This window comes from Pogoniulus pusillus, chromosome 28, assembly GCF_015220805.1.
Source record: "Pogoniulus pusillus isolate bPogPus1 chromosome 28, bPogPus1.pri, whole genome shotgun sequence".
NCBI lineage: Eukaryota > Metazoa > Chordata > Aves > Piciformes > Lybiidae > Pogoniulus > Pogoniulus pusillus.
In genome coordinates this window covers 2,803,880-2,826,060 of record NC_087291.1, presented here as the reverse complement: position 1 = coordinate 2,826,060, position 22,181 = coordinate 2,803,880, and the positions used below count along the sequence as shown (strand labels likewise).

Genomic DNA, 22,181 nt, shown 5'->3' with positions numbered 1-22,181 from the left:
AACTAAATATCTGCTTAACAGCTTTTCTTCCAAGAGTTTGCTGTGAACAGTTTAAAGAAATAGATTCTTTCTGCATACATTGTTTTTTGGACAGTGTAATGGCTCAGCCACTGCTTCTTCTCCCTGTCTTCTTTGGAATCCCTGCTAAGAACAGCAGAAGAGTATGATAGCATGCTGGTCCTCTAAGTCAGAAGTGTCAGTGTCCACTGGTACCTTGTTTGTTTCATTGTAGGAGAATTTTTATTGAAAACATGGAAAATGTCCTGTCAGCTGAAAAATCTTTTTACTCTCTGTATCACCCCAAGTTTCCTACCTGTGAATGCCATTTGTACAATGTGTTCACCTGCTCTTGTGCCTGGATCTTTTTTTGCAAACTAAAAAACCAGTTGTGTACTCATTTTAAGAGGAAGCTACACCACAAATCACAGAATGTTAGGGGGTGGAAGTGACCTTGAAAAATCATTTAATCCAACCTCCTGTGCCAGAGCACGATCACAGGATGACAGGACGTCAAGGGTTGAAAAGATCCAAAGAGAACATCAAGTCCAACCTTCCTGCCAGAGCAGGACCATACAATCTAGCTCAGGCCACAGAGGAACACGTCCAGACAAGTCTTGAAAGTCTTCAGAGAGAGACTCCACTACCTCTCTAGGGAGTCTGTTCCAGTGCTCTGGGACCCTTACAGTAAGAAATTCCCCCTTGTGTTGAGGTGGTACCTCCTGTGCTGCAACTTACATCCATTGCTCCCTGTCCTAGGATCATCTATACCAGATCATACAGAAACACATCCAGATAGGTCTTGGATATGTCCAGAGAGGGAGACTCCACAACCTCCCTGGGCAGCCTGGTCCAGTGCTCTGTCACCCTCACAGTGAAAAAAAATTTCCTCATGTTTCCATGGAACTTCCTATGCCTCAACATTACCCATTTCCCCTTATTTTGTTGTAGGGCATCACTGAGAAGAGCCTGACTTTGTCCTCTTGGCACTCACCCTTCACATATCTATAAACATTAGTGAAATCACCCCTCAGTCTCCTTCTCTCCAAGCTATACAGCCCCAGCTCCCTCAGTCTCTGCTCGTAAGGAAGATCTTCCACTCCCTTAGTCAGTTTTGTGGCTCTGTGCTGGACTCTCTCAAGCAGTTCCCTGTCCTTCCTGAACTGAGGGGCTCAGAACTGGAAGCAGTATTCCAGTTGTGACCTCACCAGGGCAGAGTAAAAGGACATGAGAACCTCTCTCGATGTACTAACCAGAGCCCTTGTAATACACCCCAGAACAGCACTGGCCTTCTTGGCCACAAGAGCACATTGCTGGCTCACAGCCAACCTTCTATCCACTAGGACTTCCAGGTCCTTTCCCCCTTCCCTGCTCCCTGTATGATTTAGTGAGACATGCTTTTTCCCAGGAAAAAGCTGGCAATTTTGAGTGATGAGCTGGGCTGCTCAGCCCCTGGGATCTAGTGTGGCACAGAGGGCTCTGTTGTCCCCTCCCCACAAATCGCTCACTATTCACAGTCAAAGTCTTAACATCTGGCTTCTAAATGGAACAGCCTAACTTGACTCCTATAACTAACACAAGCAAGGGCCCTCATGGAAGATTTTGGGTTAGATCTCACTCTAAGTTTACACATTTGCATTCTGACAGAAGTAAATTCCATCTCTAAATTCCAAATTTAAATAGGTAGTAACTGAAAGACAGTTGGTAGAAGATAAGTTTCCATCAGCAATGCCCATTTCAATTCCTGGAGAGGCTAGAACAGCCAAACTAAAACATATTGTTCTATGCCAGGTTTTGTCTGAAAATAAAAAAAAAAAAGATGCTGCAGAAGGAAATGAAGGAATTAAATTGTAAGATCCTCTCTGTGCTAGAACACTACAACACAGCTTCCTCGAGTGATTACGGGCAATGAGCTTCCTCTGTATATTACAATACCACCTCCAGTTCAGCTTGCTCTACTTTGTTGCAAGAGGAGTAAGAGGATGTGGGGTAGGACCCATCTGACAGAAAAAATCATCTACTTTTAATTTTTCTTATGTCCTTAAAAGCTTGTACTGGAAGGACAGAAACATGAAACTATAATCCTGACTAGATGGAAACACTGTTATAAAGCTAGAAAAAAGAAAGGTGGATTCACAAGGACTCTGTCTGAACAACTACCATTTACAGGCTGAAAAGAAAAGCAAATATAACCAGAACTAATAAAAGAGTTAGGACCCAGGAAACATTTCAGACTTATTCACAGCACTAGATCAAGTCACTTTCCTATTTACCCTCTGTGCGGCACAGCTGAAGTCTGATGAGGTTTCAGGGATATATGCACAGGGAAAACATGGACAGGTGTATATACACTACCAAATGATTCTGTTTATTTGAAGCATCCTATGACCTTCTCATCTGCTGAGCCATAAACTGGAATCATAACATTTCATTTAGGTTCAACTGGTGCAAATTAGGGCACATCCTAGAAGATGTTTCTAATCGGATACAAAATGATTGACTTACATCGGAATTGAATCTCAGCTGGCAAATGTTGCATGATATGATTTGCTTTCTTCTATGGGGAAGAGGAACCCCAAATGTATGATTTATTACAGCTTTCTGAATTGGATCCATCTGTAAAGAGAGAAGAAAAAGAAGAATAAAAGCTTTTGCTATGGCACTATGTGCTGTTATAGAATCACAGAATCATAGAATCAACCAGGTTGGAAGAGACCTCCAAGATCATCCAGTCCAACCTAGCACCCAGCTCTATCCAGCCAACCAGACCATGGCACTAAGTGCCTCATCCAGTCTTTTCTTGAAGACCTCCATGTATGTCTCAAACCAGAGTCTGGGTCAGGACACACCACACCACACATTGCAGAATCCTTTGGGGATTCTTTAAATGAGTATTTCTTATTTACAAAGGGTCAGTGCAGAAAAGAACAAAGAAAATGTCATTAGCTATCTTGAAAAGCATATCCTTGGTTCAAGTGTCTATGTGCCAGTCTCTCTTTACTGAAGAAAACTTAAAGGTTTAAATGCCAAAAAAGTTTACCATAGAATCATAGAATCAGCCAGGTTAAAAGAGACCTCAGCTGTAAGAACTAAGTGAAGGAAGGAAGTGTGGGGGATATTTGTCAATGGTGTCTTTACTTCAAAGAATCAGAGAATTAGAGAATCAATCAGGTTAGAAGAGACTTCCAAGCTCATCCAGTCCAATCTACCTCCTCAATTCAAGACAGATGTTGAGATACTGGAACATATCCAGAGAAGGGCAACAAGGCTGGGGAGAGGCCTGGAGCACAGCACTGTGAGGAGAGGATGAGGGAGCTGGGGGTGTGCAGCCTGCAGAAGAGGAGGCTCAGGGCAGACCTCATTGCTGTCTACAACTGCCAGAAGGGAGGCTGTAGCCAGGTGAGGTTGGGCTCTTCTGCCAAGCAACCAGCAAGAGAACAAGGGGACACAGTCTCAAGTTGTGCCAGGAGAGGTATAAGTTTGATATTAGGAGGAAGTTCTTCCTAGAGAGAGTGATTGGCATTGGAATGGGCTGCCCAGGGAGGTGGTGGAGGCACTGTCCCTGGAGATGTTCAAGCAAAGCCTGGATGAGACACTTAGTGCCATGGTCTGGTTGATTGTCTAGGGCTGGGTGCTAGGTTGGCCTAGATGAGCCTGAAGGTCTCTTCCAACTTGGTTGATTCTATGACTGAAAGAACATTAACAATTAATTTTCTTTAAATATTCCTCAGCTTAGTCCATCAATGTCCCTGTGCTTTGTCTAAGCTTTCTATGCATTGTTAGCAGGAAGATTTTTTTGCAGGAATATTCACAAAGGTAACAATTCAATGACACCTCCTTGTCAGTTACTCAGGAGTTTTTGTGCTAAAAAGCCAGGTCAGCACATTTTCAGCAATACAAAGCTCAGTTTAGATTCATCTGGAAGCATGAATAGTGCCATCTGACCTCAGTACATAGTCACATGCACTATGGATGTGTTTTGGCAATTATCTGTTTGAGACAACTCAGCTGAGCTAATACCTTCCAAATCACAAAGAGCAGAAGTCTAAGTTCCCAACTCTTTCATGGACCCTGCACTAACAGATCACTCATGCCATTAAAGAATGATTCAAGGTACAGATGGGTTAATCTTTTAAGAAATCTTCCCAAGGTTCCTATGCTAGGTTGGACTGGAGGATCTTGGAGGTCTCTTCCAACCAGGTTGATTCTGCAATTCTATACACCACTACATATGGTTAAAAATTAATATATATTTATGATGCAAATACAACTAATTGCCTGACTCTGATGATAACCAGCACTTACAGAGAACAGTTTCTATGCCCTATTTCTACTTTCATGTCCCCACAAGTCACTTTTTTTTCCCCTAGTGTGTTAGCAAAAGGTATAAATCAGGAATCAGGAGGTTTTCCTTAGAGTAATCAAATATTCATGGAAGCTGTAAGAGCAGATAGTGTCATGGACTCTGTTGCAGTGAATCCAGAACAGATCACTACAGAAATTTTGCACAGCTTGACAGCTGCTCAATGTCAGATAGTAATAGGTCATTAAAAGAATTTCTTCTGAAAAGAAATTCAGATGAGAAAGATAAAACTGCACAAACAAACTTTGAGTCCTGTGTGCAGTTCTGGAGCCCCCAACACAAGAGGGACATGGAACTGTTAGAACAAGTCCAGAGGAGGGCCACGAAGATGCTCAGAGGGCTGCAGCAGCTCTGCTATGAGGACAGGCTACAAGAGTAGAGGCTCTGCAGCCTGGAGAAGAGAAGGCTTCCAAGAGATCTTATAGTGACCTTCCAGTATCTGAAGGGGACCTACATGAAGGCTGGGGAGGGACTACTGACAAGGTCTTGTAATGACAGGACAAGGGGGAATGAGTTTAAACTGGAAGAGGGGAGATTCCAAGTAGATGTTAGGAAAGGGTTGTTTGCAGTGAGGGTGGTGAGACACTGGCATAGGTTGCCCAGGGAGGTGTTCAAGGCCAGGTTGGATGAGTCCTTGGGCAGTCTGTTCTAGTGGGAGGTATTCCTGCCTATGGCAGGGGGTTGGAACTGGCTGAGCTTTGAGGTTCTTTCCAACCTAAATCATTCTATGATTCTAAAGAAACAAAACCCAACAATGACAACATCAAAACCCACAAACCAACCAACAAACCAACCAAATCCACCAAGAAAAATGGCAGCAGTATAGAAAAGTTTAGAAGAACATTCTCTTCAGACTGAAAGGAGGCTGTAGCCAGGTGGGGGGTGGCCTCTTCTCCCAGGCAACTACCAATAGAACAAGGGGACACAGTCTCAAGTTGTGCCAGGGCTGGATGTTAGGAGGAAGTTCTTCACAGAGAGAGTGATTGGCATTGGAATGGGCTGCCCAGGGAGGTGGTGGAGGCACCGTCCCTGGGGGTCTTCAAGAAAAGACTGGATGAGGCACTTAGTGCCATGGTCTGGTTGACTGGCTAGGGCTGGGTGCTAGGTTGGACTGGCTGAGCTTGGAGGTCTCTTCCAACCTGGTTGATTCTATGATTCTGTGACTGAAGTGAAAGTGAAATGAGGTGATCCAACTATGTGCTAGTGGCACTCATTTTACTCAGTAACACAATTCTGGAAAACCCCACAGTCCAAAATTGCTACTGTATAGACCTGAAAGAGAACCATCACATAGGAAAGTAAACAGGCAGCAACAATTTCTGTTTTTCAATTGCTCCACTACCCAAGAGCTGATCTCTTATACCAGCAGAATCAATAGACCTTTTTATCCAGCATGACTTGGTCTTAAGCAAAGTTCAGTGCTGCTGAAGTTTGGAGAAGCGTAGTACTGTTCCTTTCACCACTGCACATCTACAGCTCAGAAACATGAGTATGGCAGCACATGGCAGCAAGGAGCTGTGTATTCTTTCATCCAGCAGAACTGTTTGCCTTCTCATTAACAAGAGTTGTATAGCCTTCCGTGTTAATGGATTAAACTCATTCATACTATTTCACAAGTGGCACAAGTTAAGAAAGTCAACAAACACTTACATGAAGGGTACCACTATGGTTCATGAGATGGAGCATTTAATTTCTGTGATGGTTTGGGTGTTCCCTGCCCCCCCACACTTTAGAAATCACCCAGACTAGACTCAGTCGGCTCAAGAAATTGAATGAAGCTTCTATTTACAGCAGCACAATATACAAGCAGATAGTTACAGTATATACAGTTATGGACAGCAATAGACAAGGGAAAAGGTAATACAGAAACACAACTCCCCTCCCAGATACCTGAGTCCCCAGGAGGGGCTCTCAACCACTCCGTCACCTTCCCTCTGCCCCTCTCAACCTTACCCCAGTCCCAAAGAAGAATGGAGGTTCAGCCAGGGGCTTAGGAAGCAAAGTGGAACAGCCAAAGGAAAAAAAATGGAGGGTGAGGATAGAGAGATGCAGCTCAGCCAGCAGCCCCAGCGAGAGTGATGCTGAGTGTGTCATCTATGTTTTTACTTATGTTTTTATACATCTCAGCAGGCCTATGAGGGAAGCAGACATCACCCTTGTTTTCCTTTCACTGCCTGTAATCTAGTTCTTCTCACAAAACATTCTAGCCTGCTTCAAACTAGCACACTTTCTTAGTTGGATTTCCCCATCTTCACAGTAAGAATTCCAGCTCCAAATGGGGTTGGATTCCTGGGGGAAGTGGTGCTCACATATTGAGAATGAGACAAAAATATTTCACAAGTGAGAAAAGCCATGACTATGTGAAATTGTTGGTCTATATTGTACTGAAATTTATCTTGGTCTCATGGAAAACTGCGGAGTTTCTTTTGTACTCTCAATAGATGTTGTCTTCTTTATCTGCTGATACAGGAGTTCACCTGCAAATTGCTTTCTCTTTGTACAGAGACAGACTTCCAGATACATGACCTTATTGTGAACTTAATGATTTGTGTATGTGGCTCCAAATGAAGAAGTGTTCTGGCTAGTTTCCAGATTGGTTAATAAAAACTGCTTTATGGTGAGAATCCCTCTTCTGCCTTCTCTGCCAATTTCTCTTTGGTACTGCAAAGCAGAATTAGGAGAGCTAACCAGAAATCCAAGCAGAGCCTGGGCTGCATCAGGAGAAGTGTGGCCAGCAGGGCCAGGGAGGTGATTCTCCCCCTCTACTCCACTCTAGTGAGATCCCACTTGGAGCACTGCATCCAGTTCTGGAGCCCCTATTACAAGAGGGGTGTGGAGATGCTAGAGCCTGTCTAGAGAAGGGCCACAAGGATGAGCAAAGGGCTGGAGTACCTCTGCTGTGAGCACAGACTGAAAGAGTTGGGGCTGTGCAGGCTGGAGAAGGGAGGCTCCCAGGTGACCTTCTTGTGGCCTTCCAGGATCTGAAAGGGGCCTAAAAAAAAAAGCTGGGGAGGGACATTTTAGGCTTTCAGGGAGTGACAGGACTGGGGGGAATGGAGCAAAGCTGGAGATGGGTAGATTCAGACTGGATGTGAGGAGGAAGTTGTTGAGCATGAGAGTGGTGAGAGCCTGGAAAGGGTTGCCCAGGGAGGTGGTTGAGGCTCAGTCCCTGGAGGTGTTTCAGGCCAGGCAGAATGAGGCTGTGGGCAGCCTGATCTAGGGTAGGGTGTCCCTGGGCAGGAGGATTGGAAATAGATGATCTTTGTGGTCCTTTCCAACCCTGACTGATTCTATGATTCTGTGAATTAAACTTCAAGACTTAGCATCAAATTCTGATAAGACTGGGTCAGAATGTTAGAGTGACATTTGACATTGTTGCTTTTTCCTGGAGGTTTCACACGGGAATACTACCAATTCATACATTTCAAATTAATATCCAAAAGCACCAAATAAGCCTTCAGAAGCTTCATGCAGGAGAGTTGACAGAGAAAAGCAGGAGATTTGAGAGAGGAAACAGAATACTGAGGAACAGCATGATAAGCACTCAGATCTTACAGACACAGGCAGACAAAGAGGAGCTCCTGTTGAGAGGCAAAGACACAGAGAGGCAGCTGATTGCCAAAAAACAGAAAGCAAGGATTGCAGGGATGTATAAAGAGTGAAATAATATAATGTAGCTGAGATAATCTGCTAGTGGTGAGATTCTTTATATCTCCAACTTCCAGGCTGACTGAATGTTACTAATGACACATAGAATGAATCACAGAAGAATCAAAGAATCTACCAGGTTGGAAGAGACCTCCAAGCTCAGCCAGCCCAACCTAGCACCCAGCCCTACACAATCAACCAGACCATGGCACTAAGTGCCTCACCCAGGCTTTGTTTCAACACCTCCAGGGACAGTGACTCCACCACCTCCCTGGGCAGCCCATTCTAATGCCAATCACTCTTGCTGGGAAGAACTTCCTCCTAACATCCAGCCTAGACCTCCCCTGGCACAACTTGAGACTGTGTCCCCTTCTTCTGTGGCTGGTTGCCTGGCAGAAGAGCCCAACCCCACCTGGCTACAACCTCCCTTCAGGTAGTTGTAGATAGCAATGAGGTCTGCCCTCATCCTCCTCTTTTGCAGGCTGCACACCCCCAGCTCCCTCAGCCTCCCCTCAGCCTCCCCTCACAGGGCTGTGCTCCAGGCCCCTCACCAGCTTCATCACCCTTCTCTGGACACCTTCCAGTCTCTCCAGTACAAATGATATTTCAACTTATGTAAATGTTTTTTTGCATTCAATTTATCATTATAAACTTTGATAAAATCTGCATTTATTACTTGCTGTATTATGATCACTAGGTTTTAATTTTATTTCTTAGATGAACCTGATTTTATTTACCCCCATTTGCAGCGAAGGACAGAGAGGTTTGCAATTCAGATGGAAGATTGTGATTCAGCTGGGGAAGCTGTGCAGGGCAGTGAGACTTGCAAGAAGTTTACCTCCTAGTGCCAACTTGCTCGTGCTGAAAGTTACAACACAAAAAAAGGGCAAGCTGCCCTTTGCTTAACTGGTTCACTACCTTTTGCTTTTCCACTACACAGCACTGTATCTCCTCCTATGAGGCACAGCCTGTGCTGCACTTTTAGTTATGGGCATTTCTCTCTTTCTTTTTCTTTCTTTCCTTCTTTCCTTCTTTCTTTCTTCCTTTGTCTGTCTCTTTCTTTCTTTATCTTTCCTTCCTTCCTTCCTTCCTTCCTTCCTTCCTTCCTTCCTTCCTTCCTTCCTTCCTTCCTTCCTTCCTTCCTTCCTTCCTTCCTTCCTTCCTTCCTTCCTTCCTTCCTCCTTTGCTTCTTTGTCTCTCTCTCTCTTTCTTTCTTTCTTTCTTTCTTTCTTTCTTTCTTTCTTTCTTTCTTTCTTTCTTTCTTTCTTTCTTTCTTTCTTTCTTTCTTTCTTTCTTTCTTTCTTTCTTTCTTTCTTTCTTCCTTCCTTCCTTCCTTCCTTCCTTCCTTCCTTCCTTCCTTCTTTGCTTGTCTCTTCTTTCTTTGCTTCTCTGTCTTTTCTTTCTTTCTTTCTTTCTTTCTTTCTTTCTTTCTTTCTTTCTTTCTTTCTTTCTTTCTTTCTTTCTTTCTTTCTTTCTTTCTTTCTTTCTTTCTTTCTTTCTTTCTTTCTTTCTTTCTTTCTTTCTTTCTTTCTTTCTTTCTCTCTCTCTCTCTCTCTCTCTCTCTTTCTCTCTCTTTTAAATTCTGTATTAAAGCCAAGGAGCATGACAGGAGGATTTCAAATGCTTTGAGTTGGCAGCACAATAATGGAGTTGCACTAACATCTATAAACAAAAGTGTCCAGTTCAAAGCATGAAGATAATGTGGATGCTCAGAGCCTGTTCTGAACACTCTGCAGGCCTAAACCAATCAGATAAGTAAGAAAGTATTTTTACTTCAAAGCCAAACAAATCAGCAGGCAAAGATTGACTCAAATGACTATGGGCCCATCCTAAATGAGCAGAAAAAGCACATCAGGTCATTGAAGCTGTCAGCAGAATAATGACTGTGGATCATTTTAGTGGCAATTTACCAAGAAAAAATATTACCCACCAAAAAAGTGACCTCCATTACTTGAATAGGTCTGTGAATTCAATGACACAGCTATCAACCCCTCTCAGAATGGCTTAAACTCCAGGTGTATTGTTACAATGAAAATAACATGAAATGACTGATAGTCTGAATTTCATTTCTTACCAGAGGTCTGCCTGTCCACAAACATCATTTTTGAAAGTCAAACAGGTAGGCTGTAATATTATTGCCCTTGCAGGGAAGATATTAATATGTAGTAGTTTGCAGAGGCCACTTTGGACTTTCATGATTCTCACTCAGAACCATAGAATAATAGAATCAGTCAGGGTTGGAAGGGACCTCAAGGATCAGCCAGTTCCAAGTCTCTGCCATGGACAGAGACACTATACACTAGATCAGGCTGGTCACACTCCCATCCAGCCTGGCCTTAAACACCTCCAGCCATGGGCCCACAACCACCTCCCTGGGCAACCCATTCCAGCCTCTCACCACTCTCATGCTCAACAACTTCCTCCTCACATCCAGTCTGAACCTACCCACCTCCAGCTTTGCTCCATTCTCCCCAGTCCTGTCACTTCCTGAAAGCCTAAAATGTCCCTCCCCAGTTTTTTTGTAGGCCCCCTTCAGACACTGAAAGGCCACAATAAGAACACCTCAGCACCTCCTCTTCTCCAGAGTGAATCAAGTGCCTCTCTGCCAGTTCTCTCTCTGACACACATCCTGCTTTTATTGTGTTGTGATTAGAAGGAGCTGCAATTATTAAATGCCAATTATAATGCGTGATCCAGTTTTCTGAAATCCATTCACATATGAATGGTGCTGTTGGGAATTTGTCTAGCCTTCATTATGCCTGCCAATCTTTTGTTCTGAGCTCTTGAGCAGAAAACATGAAAATGCCTTTTAGCTTTTTCTGAATGTGTTCTCTTCATGTTTTTTAAATGTAATTATTTTTGCTTTGTTCTTGGTTGAAACTGAGAAAACAAATGGCATTTGTGAACTGCAGGGTTTTATCTTTATTGATATTTTTAGAGGGACTTTACCATTTACCTCTTTTGTTTTAAGCCCTTGTTTTGGATTTATGGTTTGTTTTTTTTTACTGCCTGACATTGCTGATTTAAGTGAGCAGCTGAAAAGAAACAATCCACCCCTTCTTTCCACATCACTTTGGTGATGCCTACTACAAGTGGAGTAAATCTTCCACTTTAAAGGTGGTCACCTTGATGTTAAGTTTCTTTTGCTGCTGTTGTTGTATCAAGTGTTTTCCACTGGATAATTGAGCAAGATGACAAACTTGCCACACTTGATTGCTATTCATCTTTTTGCCTTTGGCAGAATCTTTTAGGTCTGGTAGAACTTTGTGTGTCCCAAGTATCAGCACTGGGGAGCAATCACGATTTTGTAATTCAGAAGATAATTTTCCTTGGTATTCATGCTCTGTTTGTTGAAGAAGCTGGAAAGTGTGTTTTGAATGAGGTGGGACTGAAGAAAAAAACAGGTCCGTCCTATTTGAGAAAAACAGTCAAATACCACCATGGAAGGTGGTTCTGTGAGATATGAGGCAGGTCACTTAACCCAAATGTTTCTTAGACAACTTTATGTATTTTGAGTCCAACCTGCAATTTTAATGTTGTGTTAGTCTGTATAGCACCTTTGCAGGTGAATCTGTTCTCAGGAGCTGTATGATGAACATATGAAAGGGAAAATACTAGTAAGTACTTTTAGGTATATTAAAAAGCATACATGGAACTGGTGTACACTTCTATTCTTCATTTTGGGGAAAAAAACACATCTTTTGTCTAACAAAGAAGCTGGAAAATAAGTTAATTTTAGTTGTGAAGTACTTACATCCTGTGTCAATGAAGACTGTAGGAAAGCCAATGAAGCACAGAATCATAGAGTGGTTTCTATTGGAAGGGACCTCAAAGACCATCCATAGGCAGTCAAAGACCATCCATAGGCAGTGACATCTCCCACTAGAACAGGTCACTCAAGGCCTCATCCAACCTGGCCTTCAACACCTCCAAGGAGGGAGCAGTCACAGCCTCCCTGGGCAGCCTGTGCCAGTGTCTCACCACCCTCACTGCAAAGAACTTCTCACTAACATCTAGGTTAAATCTTCCCCCTGCCAGTTTAAACCCATTACTCCTCATCTTCTCATTACAAGACCTTGTCAATAGTCCCTCCCCAGCCTTCCTGTAGGTCCCTTCAGATACTGGAAGGCCACTCCAAGGTCTCCTCAAAGCCATCTCTTCTCCAGGCTGCAGAGCCCCAACTCTCTCAGCCTGTCCTCAGAGCAGAGCTGCTGCAGCCCTCCCAGCATCTTGGTGGTCTCCTCTGGTCTGGCTTCAACAGTTCCATGTCCTTCTTGTGTTGGGAGCTCCAGAACTGCACACAGGACTCCAGGTGGGTCTGAGGAGAGCAGAGCCAAGGGGCAGAATCCTCTCCCTTGCCCTGCTGCCCACACTGCTCTTGCTGCAGCCCAGCACAGGGTTGTGTCTGGGCTGCACTCACACTGCAGGCTCCTGTTGAGCTTTTCATCAGCCCAGACCCCCAGGGCCTTTTCCTCAGGGCTGCTCTCAGCCATTCCCCACCCAGCCTGGAGATGTGCTTGGGATTGCACCAACCCAGGTGCAGGACCTCACACTTGGCCTTGTTGAATGTCATGAGGTTGGCCTGGGCACACCTCTGCAGCCTGTCCAGGTCACTCTGGATGATTCTCTGCCCTCTAGCAAGTCAACTGTGCCACAAGGCTTGGTTCCATCTGCAAACTTACTGAGGGTCCACTCGTTTCCTCTGTGCATGTCACTGACAAAGATGTTAAATGGGCTGCTCATTCCCATTGGGAGCGAGGTGCTCATCTTTACAAAGTAGATGAGGTCTAAGGCTATTCATTGAACCCTTTGGACAAAACATGATGCTGAAAGTGAACATTGAACATCTCCTGACCAGAACAAAGTTGGAATGAATGATGAATAATACAAGAACAATCTCTAAAACTCAAATTCACACAGGTGTTAAAGTAAGGCTGGTAGGCATTTCTTGGTTTTAAGGGCTGCATCTGAAACTTTAATATCCTTCCAGCACTGCGTGTTCCGCATACGTGCACAGGCACAGATTCGTTCCACTTTGACAGTCCTTCACATGTGCAGTGCGTTTGATTAGCATAATCACTGTGTGATTATTTCTCCCTAGCCTTGGCATATGCAAATTCTTGTCTTTTGACTGACAATCTTTATTAGGCAATCAGAGTCTAAGGATTTGCATAATCTCTATGCGGTTACAGTGTCTGTGTGCAATGCCACTGTGAATGCAAATCCTTTCGCTCTGACTGCTTTCTATATACTCGAGCAGCTTGCCAGAAATAATGCTGCTGCCTCAGCATCTCACTGCCAAGTGGAACAATTTGCCAGAAAAAAAAAAGGACAAAAAAAAGAAGGCAAGAGAGGAACAGTAGGGTCTCATCAGAGAGGTGACTGGACAACAGCTACCATTCAATAGCTGCACTGGAAAAACAAACAAAAGACAAATGAAAAAGAACCCCAAAAGGTAAATTCTTACGCTTCTGTGAGATCACAGTCACAAGTCACGTTGCCCAGTGCTCAGCACTGAGGCCTGATCTGGAGCCTTTAATATCTTTATTAATGATCTGGATTAAGGGATTGAGTGCACCCTCAAAAAGTTTGCAGGCAACACCAAGTTAGGCTTTATAGAGTGATCTATACAAGCTGGGACAAGGCCAATGAAACAAGTGCCACGTGCTCCACTTGTGTCACATCAAACCCATGCAATGCTACAGGCTTGGTGAAGAGTCATTGTAAAGTTGCAGGGTGATAAAGGACCTGGGACTGTTGATCAACAATGACTTGAATAAGAGACAACAGTGTGCTCAGGCAGCTAAGGTCAACAGCATCCTGGTTCATATGAGAAACAGTGTGACAAGTAGGACCAGGGAAGTGATTATCTCTCTGCACTCAGCACTGACAAGGATACACCTCAAATGCTGTGCTCAGTTTTCACAGAATCATACAAACACAGAATCAGGTTGGAAGAGACCTCCAAGTTCATCCAGTCCAACCTAGCACCCAGCCCTAGACAATCAACCAGACCATGGCAATAAGTGCCTCAGCCAGGCTTTACTTCAACACCTCCAAGGACAGTGACTCCACCACCTCCCTGGGCAGCCCATTCCAATGCAAATCACTCTCTCTAACAACAACTTCCTCCTAACATCCAGCTTAGACCTGCCCTGGCACAACTTGAGACTGTGTCCCCTTGTTCTGTTGCTGGGTGCCTGGCAGAAGAGACCAACCCCACCTGGCTACAGCCTCCCTTCAGGTAGTTGTAGGCATCAACGAGCTCTGCCCTGAGCCTCCTCTTCTCTCTTCTGCAGGCTGCACACCCCCAGCTCCCTCAGCCTCTCCTCACAGGGCTGTGCTCCAGGCCCCTCACCAGCCTTGACACACTTCTTTGGACACCTTCCAGTACCTCAGCGTCTCTCTTGAATCAAGGAGCCCAGAACTGGTCACAGCACTCAAGATGTGGCCTGAGCAGAGCTGAATACAGGGAAAGAATAACCTCCCTTGTCCCTTGAGAGTGGAACAACAAGTGAACTAACAGATGAGGATGGGAATTAGAATCAGGGGGGGAAAAAGAAGGAATGAAGCAGCTAGACACTGAACTACTGCCAGCAAGTGCCTTTCAGAGTTCTTCCACCTCCTCAGCTAATCCCCAGCCAGAACTTAACATTCAGTGGAGCTAAGGTGCTGTTTTGAATTAACCAGATTGAAAAGGATTTCATGTATATTATGAACTCAAACACAATAGGAAGTCTCATCTGAGTATTTCACAATGCTTTACAAAGACCACTTACAAGCAGGTAATTAACATATGAAACCTGAGCTGCACTGGAACTTTTGTCAAGTCCACTTGTTCACAGTCAGACTCTTACGCCTTTGCACTAGACAGGACAGGCATAATGGATTCAAGAGCATGTGTTTCTGGAGTACCTCACACAAGCACCTATGGATGTGAAGTCTATGAACTGCCTAGTTGTTGCCTCAAAGTCAAACACTTAAAGACATCTGCACTGCTGCAGTATTGTTTTGTTCAGAAAAGACATTCCACAATGAACAAACAGCCCAGCTCAGGCTATTTGGAAGGAATTGGGGTTTTTAATGTATAATTTGATGTATAAAGCAGACACCAAAAGTGCTGTGCAAACCCCAGAGGTTTTGCTTCTGTCCCTAGAGATGCCTGCAGTGCTCCATGCTCTAAGAGTGGCTTTAATTTTTACCCATTTAGAATCATAGAATCAACCAGGTTGGAAGAAACCTCCAAGACCCTCCAGTCCAACCTATAATTATTATCTATTATTTTTATATAGATCTGTTATATATTAATTATTATCTATTTTAAAAATTATATTTATCACCAATGAAAACATCACTCCTTCTTCTACTATAAGCCACTTTTAGCTTGATAGTGAAATGGTATTAGAAATAAATGTCCTCCATCAGGTCTTATTTCTGCTTATCTTGACACGTTCACAGAACAAGTTCACACCAAGACTTGACCTTGAATCTCAGCTTTGACAACTACATCCAGATCTTAATGCTTATGTAACTGTACATGTTCATGTGCCAGAATGAATCATTAATGAACAAGATCTTTGTGACACAATTTAAAACAACAGGAAATATTTTCCTCATCTTAGAGATAGGAACTGAGAATAATGATTCAAAGTTACCACAGAGATCTGTGCCTTTGTGCTGAGTTCATAGATCATAGAATCACAGAATCAATCTGGTTGGAAGAGACTTCCAAGATCATCCAGTCCAACCTAGCACCCAGCCCTAGACAATCAACTAGACCATGGCACTAAGTGCCTCAGCCAGACTTTGCTTCAACACCTCCAGGGATGGTGACTCCACCAGCAACCTGGGCAGCCCATTCCAATGCCAATCACTCTCTCTGACAACAACTTCCTCCTAATATCCAGCCTAGACCTCCCCCGGCACAACTTGAGACTGTGTCCCCTTGTTCTGTTTCCTGGGAGAAGAGACCAACCCCACCTGGCTACAACCTCCCTTCAGGTAGTTGTAGACAGCAATGAGGTCTGCCCTGAGCTTTCTCTTCTGCAGGCTAAACAACCCCAGCTCCCTCAGCCTCTCCTCATAGGGTTTTGTGTTCCAGGCCCCTCACCAGCTTCATTGCCCTTCCCTGGACATGTTCCAGCACCTCAAAATCTCTCTTGAATTGAGTGGCCCAGAACTGGACACAGCACTCAAGGTGTGGCCTGACCAGTGCTGAGTATACTGGGGAAGAATAACCTTCCTTGTCCTACTGGCCACACTGTTCCTGATGCAGGCCAGGATGTCATTGGCTTTCTTGGACACCTGGGCACACTGCTGGCTCATCTTCAGCCTACTATCTACCAGTACCCCAGGTCCCTCTCTGCCTGGCTGCTCTCCCTCTTCCTCCACTAAGCCGTTCTTCCTAGCTCAGAGCAGCACCCTTGGCCAACCTCTCACCACACTTCATGTGGCTCTTAGTTCTTATTGCAAAAGGCAATCTGAGCAAGTGTGGGGGAAAACTTTTACCCTGGCAACTCCAATAGCAGTGGCTGGCATAAACAGTTCTGCTGGGATAGTATAACTAAAAAAATACTTCTCCTTCAGGAGCAGCTGCCAAGTTTAGTGCTCCAGATCTCCACCCTTCTTCTTTTACTGTGTCCTCTGAAAAGTGCTGCTGTCTTTTCAGGCACTACTGAGAAAACAGTACTTATTGTAATCTCCTTATAATGTGCACAGCAGATAGCGTTTGCAAAGGTTGTGCTTACAGCTTGCAAGAAGCAGCCAGGAAACTCAAATAGTACTTTAAAAACACTGCTGTAACTTACTACATTGCAATGAACTTGTATCTGCTCAGACCCTTCTGCACATGGGAAATCCCTGTTATTAAACAAGGTTTCTCTGTAACTGCAACTCTACAACTACCTAAAAGGAGGTTGTAGTGAGGCTGGAGCTGGTCTCTTCTCCTGAATTACCAATGATAGGACAAGAGGAAATGGCCTCAAGTTGCGTCAGGGGAGGTTTAGGTTGGATGTTGGAGGAAGTTCTTTACTGAGCAGGTGGTCAGGCACTGGAACAGGCTGCCCAGGGAGGTGGTGGAGTGGCAATCCCTGGAAGTGTTTAAAAGGAAAGTGGATGTGGTGCTTGAGGCTATGGTCTGGTGATGAAGGCTGCTGGGATGAAGGTTGGGCTGGATGATGCTGGTGGGCCTTTCCAAGCATAGCTCTTCATAGTGATGAGATGTTGTGCTGAGGGATTTGGTTTAGTCAAGGACTTGTCAATGTGAAATTAATGATTGGACTGGATGGGCTTGAAAGGCTTTGCCAACCTAAGAAATTCTGTGATTCTGTGTGATTCTGTGATTCTGTAATCATCATGAATTTATGGTTGCAAAGTTTTTAATCTTCTTCCCTCCTTCAAAAAAAATTTTAGTTGTACGTGAGGAGTCACACAGCACATTGACAGCATGCACCTGTGTCAACTGAGAGTGAAACATCTATTAACTGGTTTACAACAGCATTCCTGAAGTGTGTGATTCAAGTAACTGCTTTTTTATTTTCTTTCAAAATTATTATTGAAATGACATTAGCATTGAAAATTCCCTTTCCCCCTCTCACTTCTTGTCTTTCTCATTATTAACTACAACTGAAATTTTAACTCATTAGGTAGCACTATGCACTTCATATTAGTAAGACAAAACTACACCAAAGGTATGGGGTCGACGTAGGTTTACCTAGAATCATAGAATGGTTTAGGTTGGAGGGGACCTCAAAAATCATCCAGTTCCAACCCCCTGCCATAGGCAGGGACATCTCCCACTAAAACAGGTCTCAAGACCTCATCCAACCTGGCCTTCAACATCTCCAGGGAGGGAGCAGCCACAACCTCCCTGGGCAACCTGTGCCAGTGTCTCACCACCCTCACTGCAAACAACCCATTCCTAACATCTGCCAGTTTAAACCCATTACTCCTTGTCCTGTCATTACAAGACCTTGTCAATAGTCCCTCCTCAGCATTCCTGTAGACCCCTTCAGATACTGGAAGACCACTCCAAGGTCTCCTCAAAGCCTTCTCCTCTCCAGGGGGCAGATCCCCAACTCTTGTAGCCTGTCCTCAGAGCAGAGCTGCTCCAACTCATCTTCACGACTCTCCTCTGCACTCGCTCTAACAGTTCCATGTCCTTCTTCAGGGGACTCCTGAACCGTACACAGTACTCTATGTGGGGGGTCTGATAAGGACAGAGCCAAAGGGCAGAATCCCCTCCCTTGCCCTGCTGCCCACACTGCTCTTGCTACAGCCCAGCACACGGTTGCTGTCTGCAGCCTTTTGCTGATCAAAACCAAAGAAAAGCAAGCAAGAAAATCCCTCATTAGGCTTCCCAATCGTTGGTGTTAAACATGAACTCAAGCAGAACACACCATTTCCTGGCTGCTCTTTGGAATATCAGCACTCCATCCAATCTGCTCTTGTCTGTAACTGGTATCTGAATTTGTACTTATACTAATCAGGACATTCCTGAAGATTGTAACATGAAAATCAGAATGATACCTTCTGGCATCTTTCTCCTCTGTGGAACCTTCACAGATGTCAGACACAGACTACAAGTGCTTTCCTTAACATTCCTTGAGCAGAGTGAATATTTTAATAATGGTAGTCAACTACTATACAAATATCCAGAAATTCCCCAGTCCAAAGCAAAACCCTTTACAAAGGGCATTTCAAAACACAACAAATTACAAACAAAATAAAACCTAAGAAAAGAAGCCAAGTAAAAGCAGAAATCAGCTAGGGACAGAGTGGCTGGAAAGCAGACAGGAAGAAAGGGACCTGGGGTACTGATAGATAGTAGGCTGAAGATGAGCCAGCAGTGTGCCCAGGTGGCCAAGAGAGCCAATGGCATCTGGAACATGTCCAGAGAAGGGCGACAAAGCTGGTGGGGGGCCTGGAACACAAACTCTATGAGGAGAGGCTGAGGCAGATGGGGGTATTTAGCCTGGAGAAGAGGAGGCTCAGGGCAGAGCTCATTGCTGTCTACAGCTACCTGAAGGGAGGCTGTAGCCAGGTGGGGTTGGGCTCTTCTGCCAGACAACCAGCAATAGAACAAGGGGACACAGTCTCAAGTTGTGCTGGGGTAAGTACAGGCTGGATGTTAGGAGGAAGTTGTTGTTAGAGAGAGTGATTGGCATTGGAATGGGCTGCCCAGGGAGGTGGTGGAGTCCCTGTCCCTGGAGGTGTTGAAGAAAAGCCTGGCTGAGGCACTTAGTGCCATGGTCTGGTTGACTGAATAGGGCTGGGGATAGGTTGGACTGGATGATCTTGGAGGTCTCTTCCAAACTGGTTGATTCTATGATTCTATGACTCTACCAGGACCAGGCATGAGTTAATTACCAAGAATGGGAGAAAAACTGCTTCCCAGTGCAAATTTTCAAAACCTGTGTTGTTTGCAATTATGTAAATATAAAGGAGCAAGTCTACAACTTCAACCTTGCACATTGCAATCCCTGTGTTTCTATAATTATGCTTTTGCTGTCTAAGATTAATCAGGGTAGTTAATGATGCAAAAAATTACATTTATATTCCAGTCTGAATGCCGCTGTACTCCACACTAAGATCTAAGTGCCATTAAGGTAAATGGAATTAATGGGCTGTCCCTGGTAATCTTTATATCTATCAGTTACTAATTAACATTCTTCTGCAAAGAATAATTTATGGGGAAAAAATACATACAGAAGCAATAATGCTAAAACTTGCAACACATTGCAGTCACAGCGCAGTTGTGCAGCTGTAATAGGCAATGCATTGTGTGTGGTTCAGCAGAGAACAAGAAAGTGCCAAGTGCCTCTGTAATCAGTACAATCTTTCATGTTAAGTCTTTTATTTTATATGGCAGCAAATTATTCTTAGCAAGGATGAACTTTTGTGGGAAATGTCAACTTCAGCTAATAATGGAAGGACTGAGCAGAAGCAGAAATTAAAACCTGGTAGTTAAACCAGCTCCTTAGGAAAATGAACAGTAAGTTATCTTTGTAGATAATGTAGCACATTTGTTGCTTTCAGCAGGTGACTCCCTCATTCATTACTGATTTCATGCTTTCAGGACTTGTCTAGGTTTCAAAAGTGCTGTTTCCAAACCTTTGCCAAAATTTTAATTTGGCTCTCCTTTGTTTTGGACTTCATGACACAAAACCATAAAACCTTCTGCATAATTCTTTAAGGTTCTTCTGAAATCTTCTTTACCTTCCTGTGTTTGAACCTGTGCACCATTGCGTCACATACCAGGAAGTGATAATAGAAACTGATTCTTACCATGAATAACAGTTTCAGAGAGCTATTATGTGCCTCACTTCTTTTTGGAAAACAAAAACCCCACATCAATACCCTCTGCCTGCACAAAATTCCCTAGGAACAGGCACACACATTAATGAGTTGTGACATGAATCAAAATCAAATGGTGACAGTTGCACCTGAAAAATATTCCCCTAGCTACAGGCAGTAGTAGTTAGTGGTTTTAAACCAATATCAATATCCCCTGTACTCAGCACTGGTCAGGCCACACATAGACTACTGTGTCCAGTTCTGGGCTCCTCAATTCAAGAGAGATGTTGAGATACAGCAATGTGTCCAGAGAAGGGTGATGAAGCTGGTGAGGGGCCTGGAACACAAACCCTATGAAGAGAGGCTGAGGGAGCTGAAGGTGTGCAGCCTGGAGAAGAGGAGGCTCAGGGCAGAGCTCATTGCTGTCTACAACTACCTGAAGGGAAGTTGTAGCCAGGTGGGGTTGGGGTCCTCTGCCAGGCTGGGGAAGGTCTAGGCTGGATGTTAGGAGGAAGCTGTTGTCAGAGAGAGTGATTGGCATTGGAATGAGCTACCCAGGGAGGTGGTGGAGTCACTGTCCCTGGAAGTGATCAAGACAAGCCTGGCTGGGCACTTAGTGCCATGGTCTGGTTGATTGTCTAGGGCTGGATGCTAGGTTGGACTGGATGAGCTTGGAGGCTGGACTGGATGATCTTGGATGTCTCTTCCAACCTGGTTGATTCTATGATTCTATGATCAAGATATTTATGTTTACTTACGGCATGAGGAAAAATATTAATAATTCCTAACAAAAAAAAAAGCACCTTGGGAGTGCCTTTCTTTCAAACCACTGACAACAGTATTATTCCAAGTAAACATAATAGAATTCAGATGATTTAAATCTTCCCAGACCCTGACCAGAAATAGTATATAAGTACATGCCATATTACTGCCAAAAATGGCAACAATAATATAACTAGTATTTATATAAGTGAGATTTATGAAATCATCATAGCACTCTGTGCTTCATACTTATTCCCTCTGTCAGTCACAATGAATTTTAAGTTTACAATACAGACATGATGATTAATCACAGCCTAAGGCTTTCCAATTAAAGTTGTAAATCACAGAATTAACCAGGTTGGAAAAGACCTCTAGGATCACTGAGTCCAACCTATCACCTAACCCTTCTAATAAACAAAACCATGGCACTAAGTGCCTCATGCAGCCTCCTTTTAAGCATCTCCAGGGATGGGGACTCCACCACCGACCCAGGCATCCCATTTAGGATATTTACACATTTTTCCAACTTTACCAGTGATAAAAAATAAAATCCTATCTGTAGAATTTAGATGAGCAGCTATTTTGCACATATAGTAGGTAATTAAAAGAAAAGATTTTTAATTAACTCAAAAAGCCTTGGCACATTTTACCACATAGGGAAGAAAGCCTCTGACCTTGTGAGAAAATTAATTACACTGCTATAAAAATATGTTGTACATTGGTAAGAATTCCATTCCATTCCCTGAGTACTCTAGCATGTTGTACTGTGAACATCGTCTCCTCCTCTTGTCATTCCACCAGGACCTCCCAGAAGAAAATACAGTTGCATGTGGAATTAGTAGAAAAGCAGTAAAAAAATGTGATAAATGAGTAATAATGGACAAAGATTGATAAGCACAGAGAGAAAAGTCGGTGCAATCCCAAGCACAACTCCAGGCTGGGTGGGGAATGGCTGAGAGCAGCCCTGAGGAACAGGACCTGGGGGTCTGCGATGATGCAAAGCTCAACAGGAGCCTGCAGGGTGAGTGCAGCCCAGACACAACCCTGTGCTGGGCTGCAGCAAGAGCAGTGTGGGCAGCAGGGCAAGGGAAGGAATTCTGCTCCTTGGCTCTGCTCT

The 22,181-nt window shown here is 44.0% G+C and overlaps 1 protein-coding gene across 3 annotated transcripts in view; it reads right to left on the bottom strand.

The window, feature by feature from the left end:
- ZNF385D (zinc finger protein 385D) overlaps nt 1-22,181 on the bottom strand; it is a 595,307-nt gene that overhangs the window by 123,040 nt on the left and 450,086 nt on the right. For all 3 annotated transcript variants that reach the window (XM_064166852.1, XM_064166853.1, XM_064166854.1), the window contains one exon: nt 2,503-2,613. In XM_064166852.1, the coding sequence (XP_064022922.1) occupies nt 2,503-2,613 (111 nt within the window). The remainder of the gene's footprint in view (nt 1-2,502; nt 2,614-22,181) is intronic.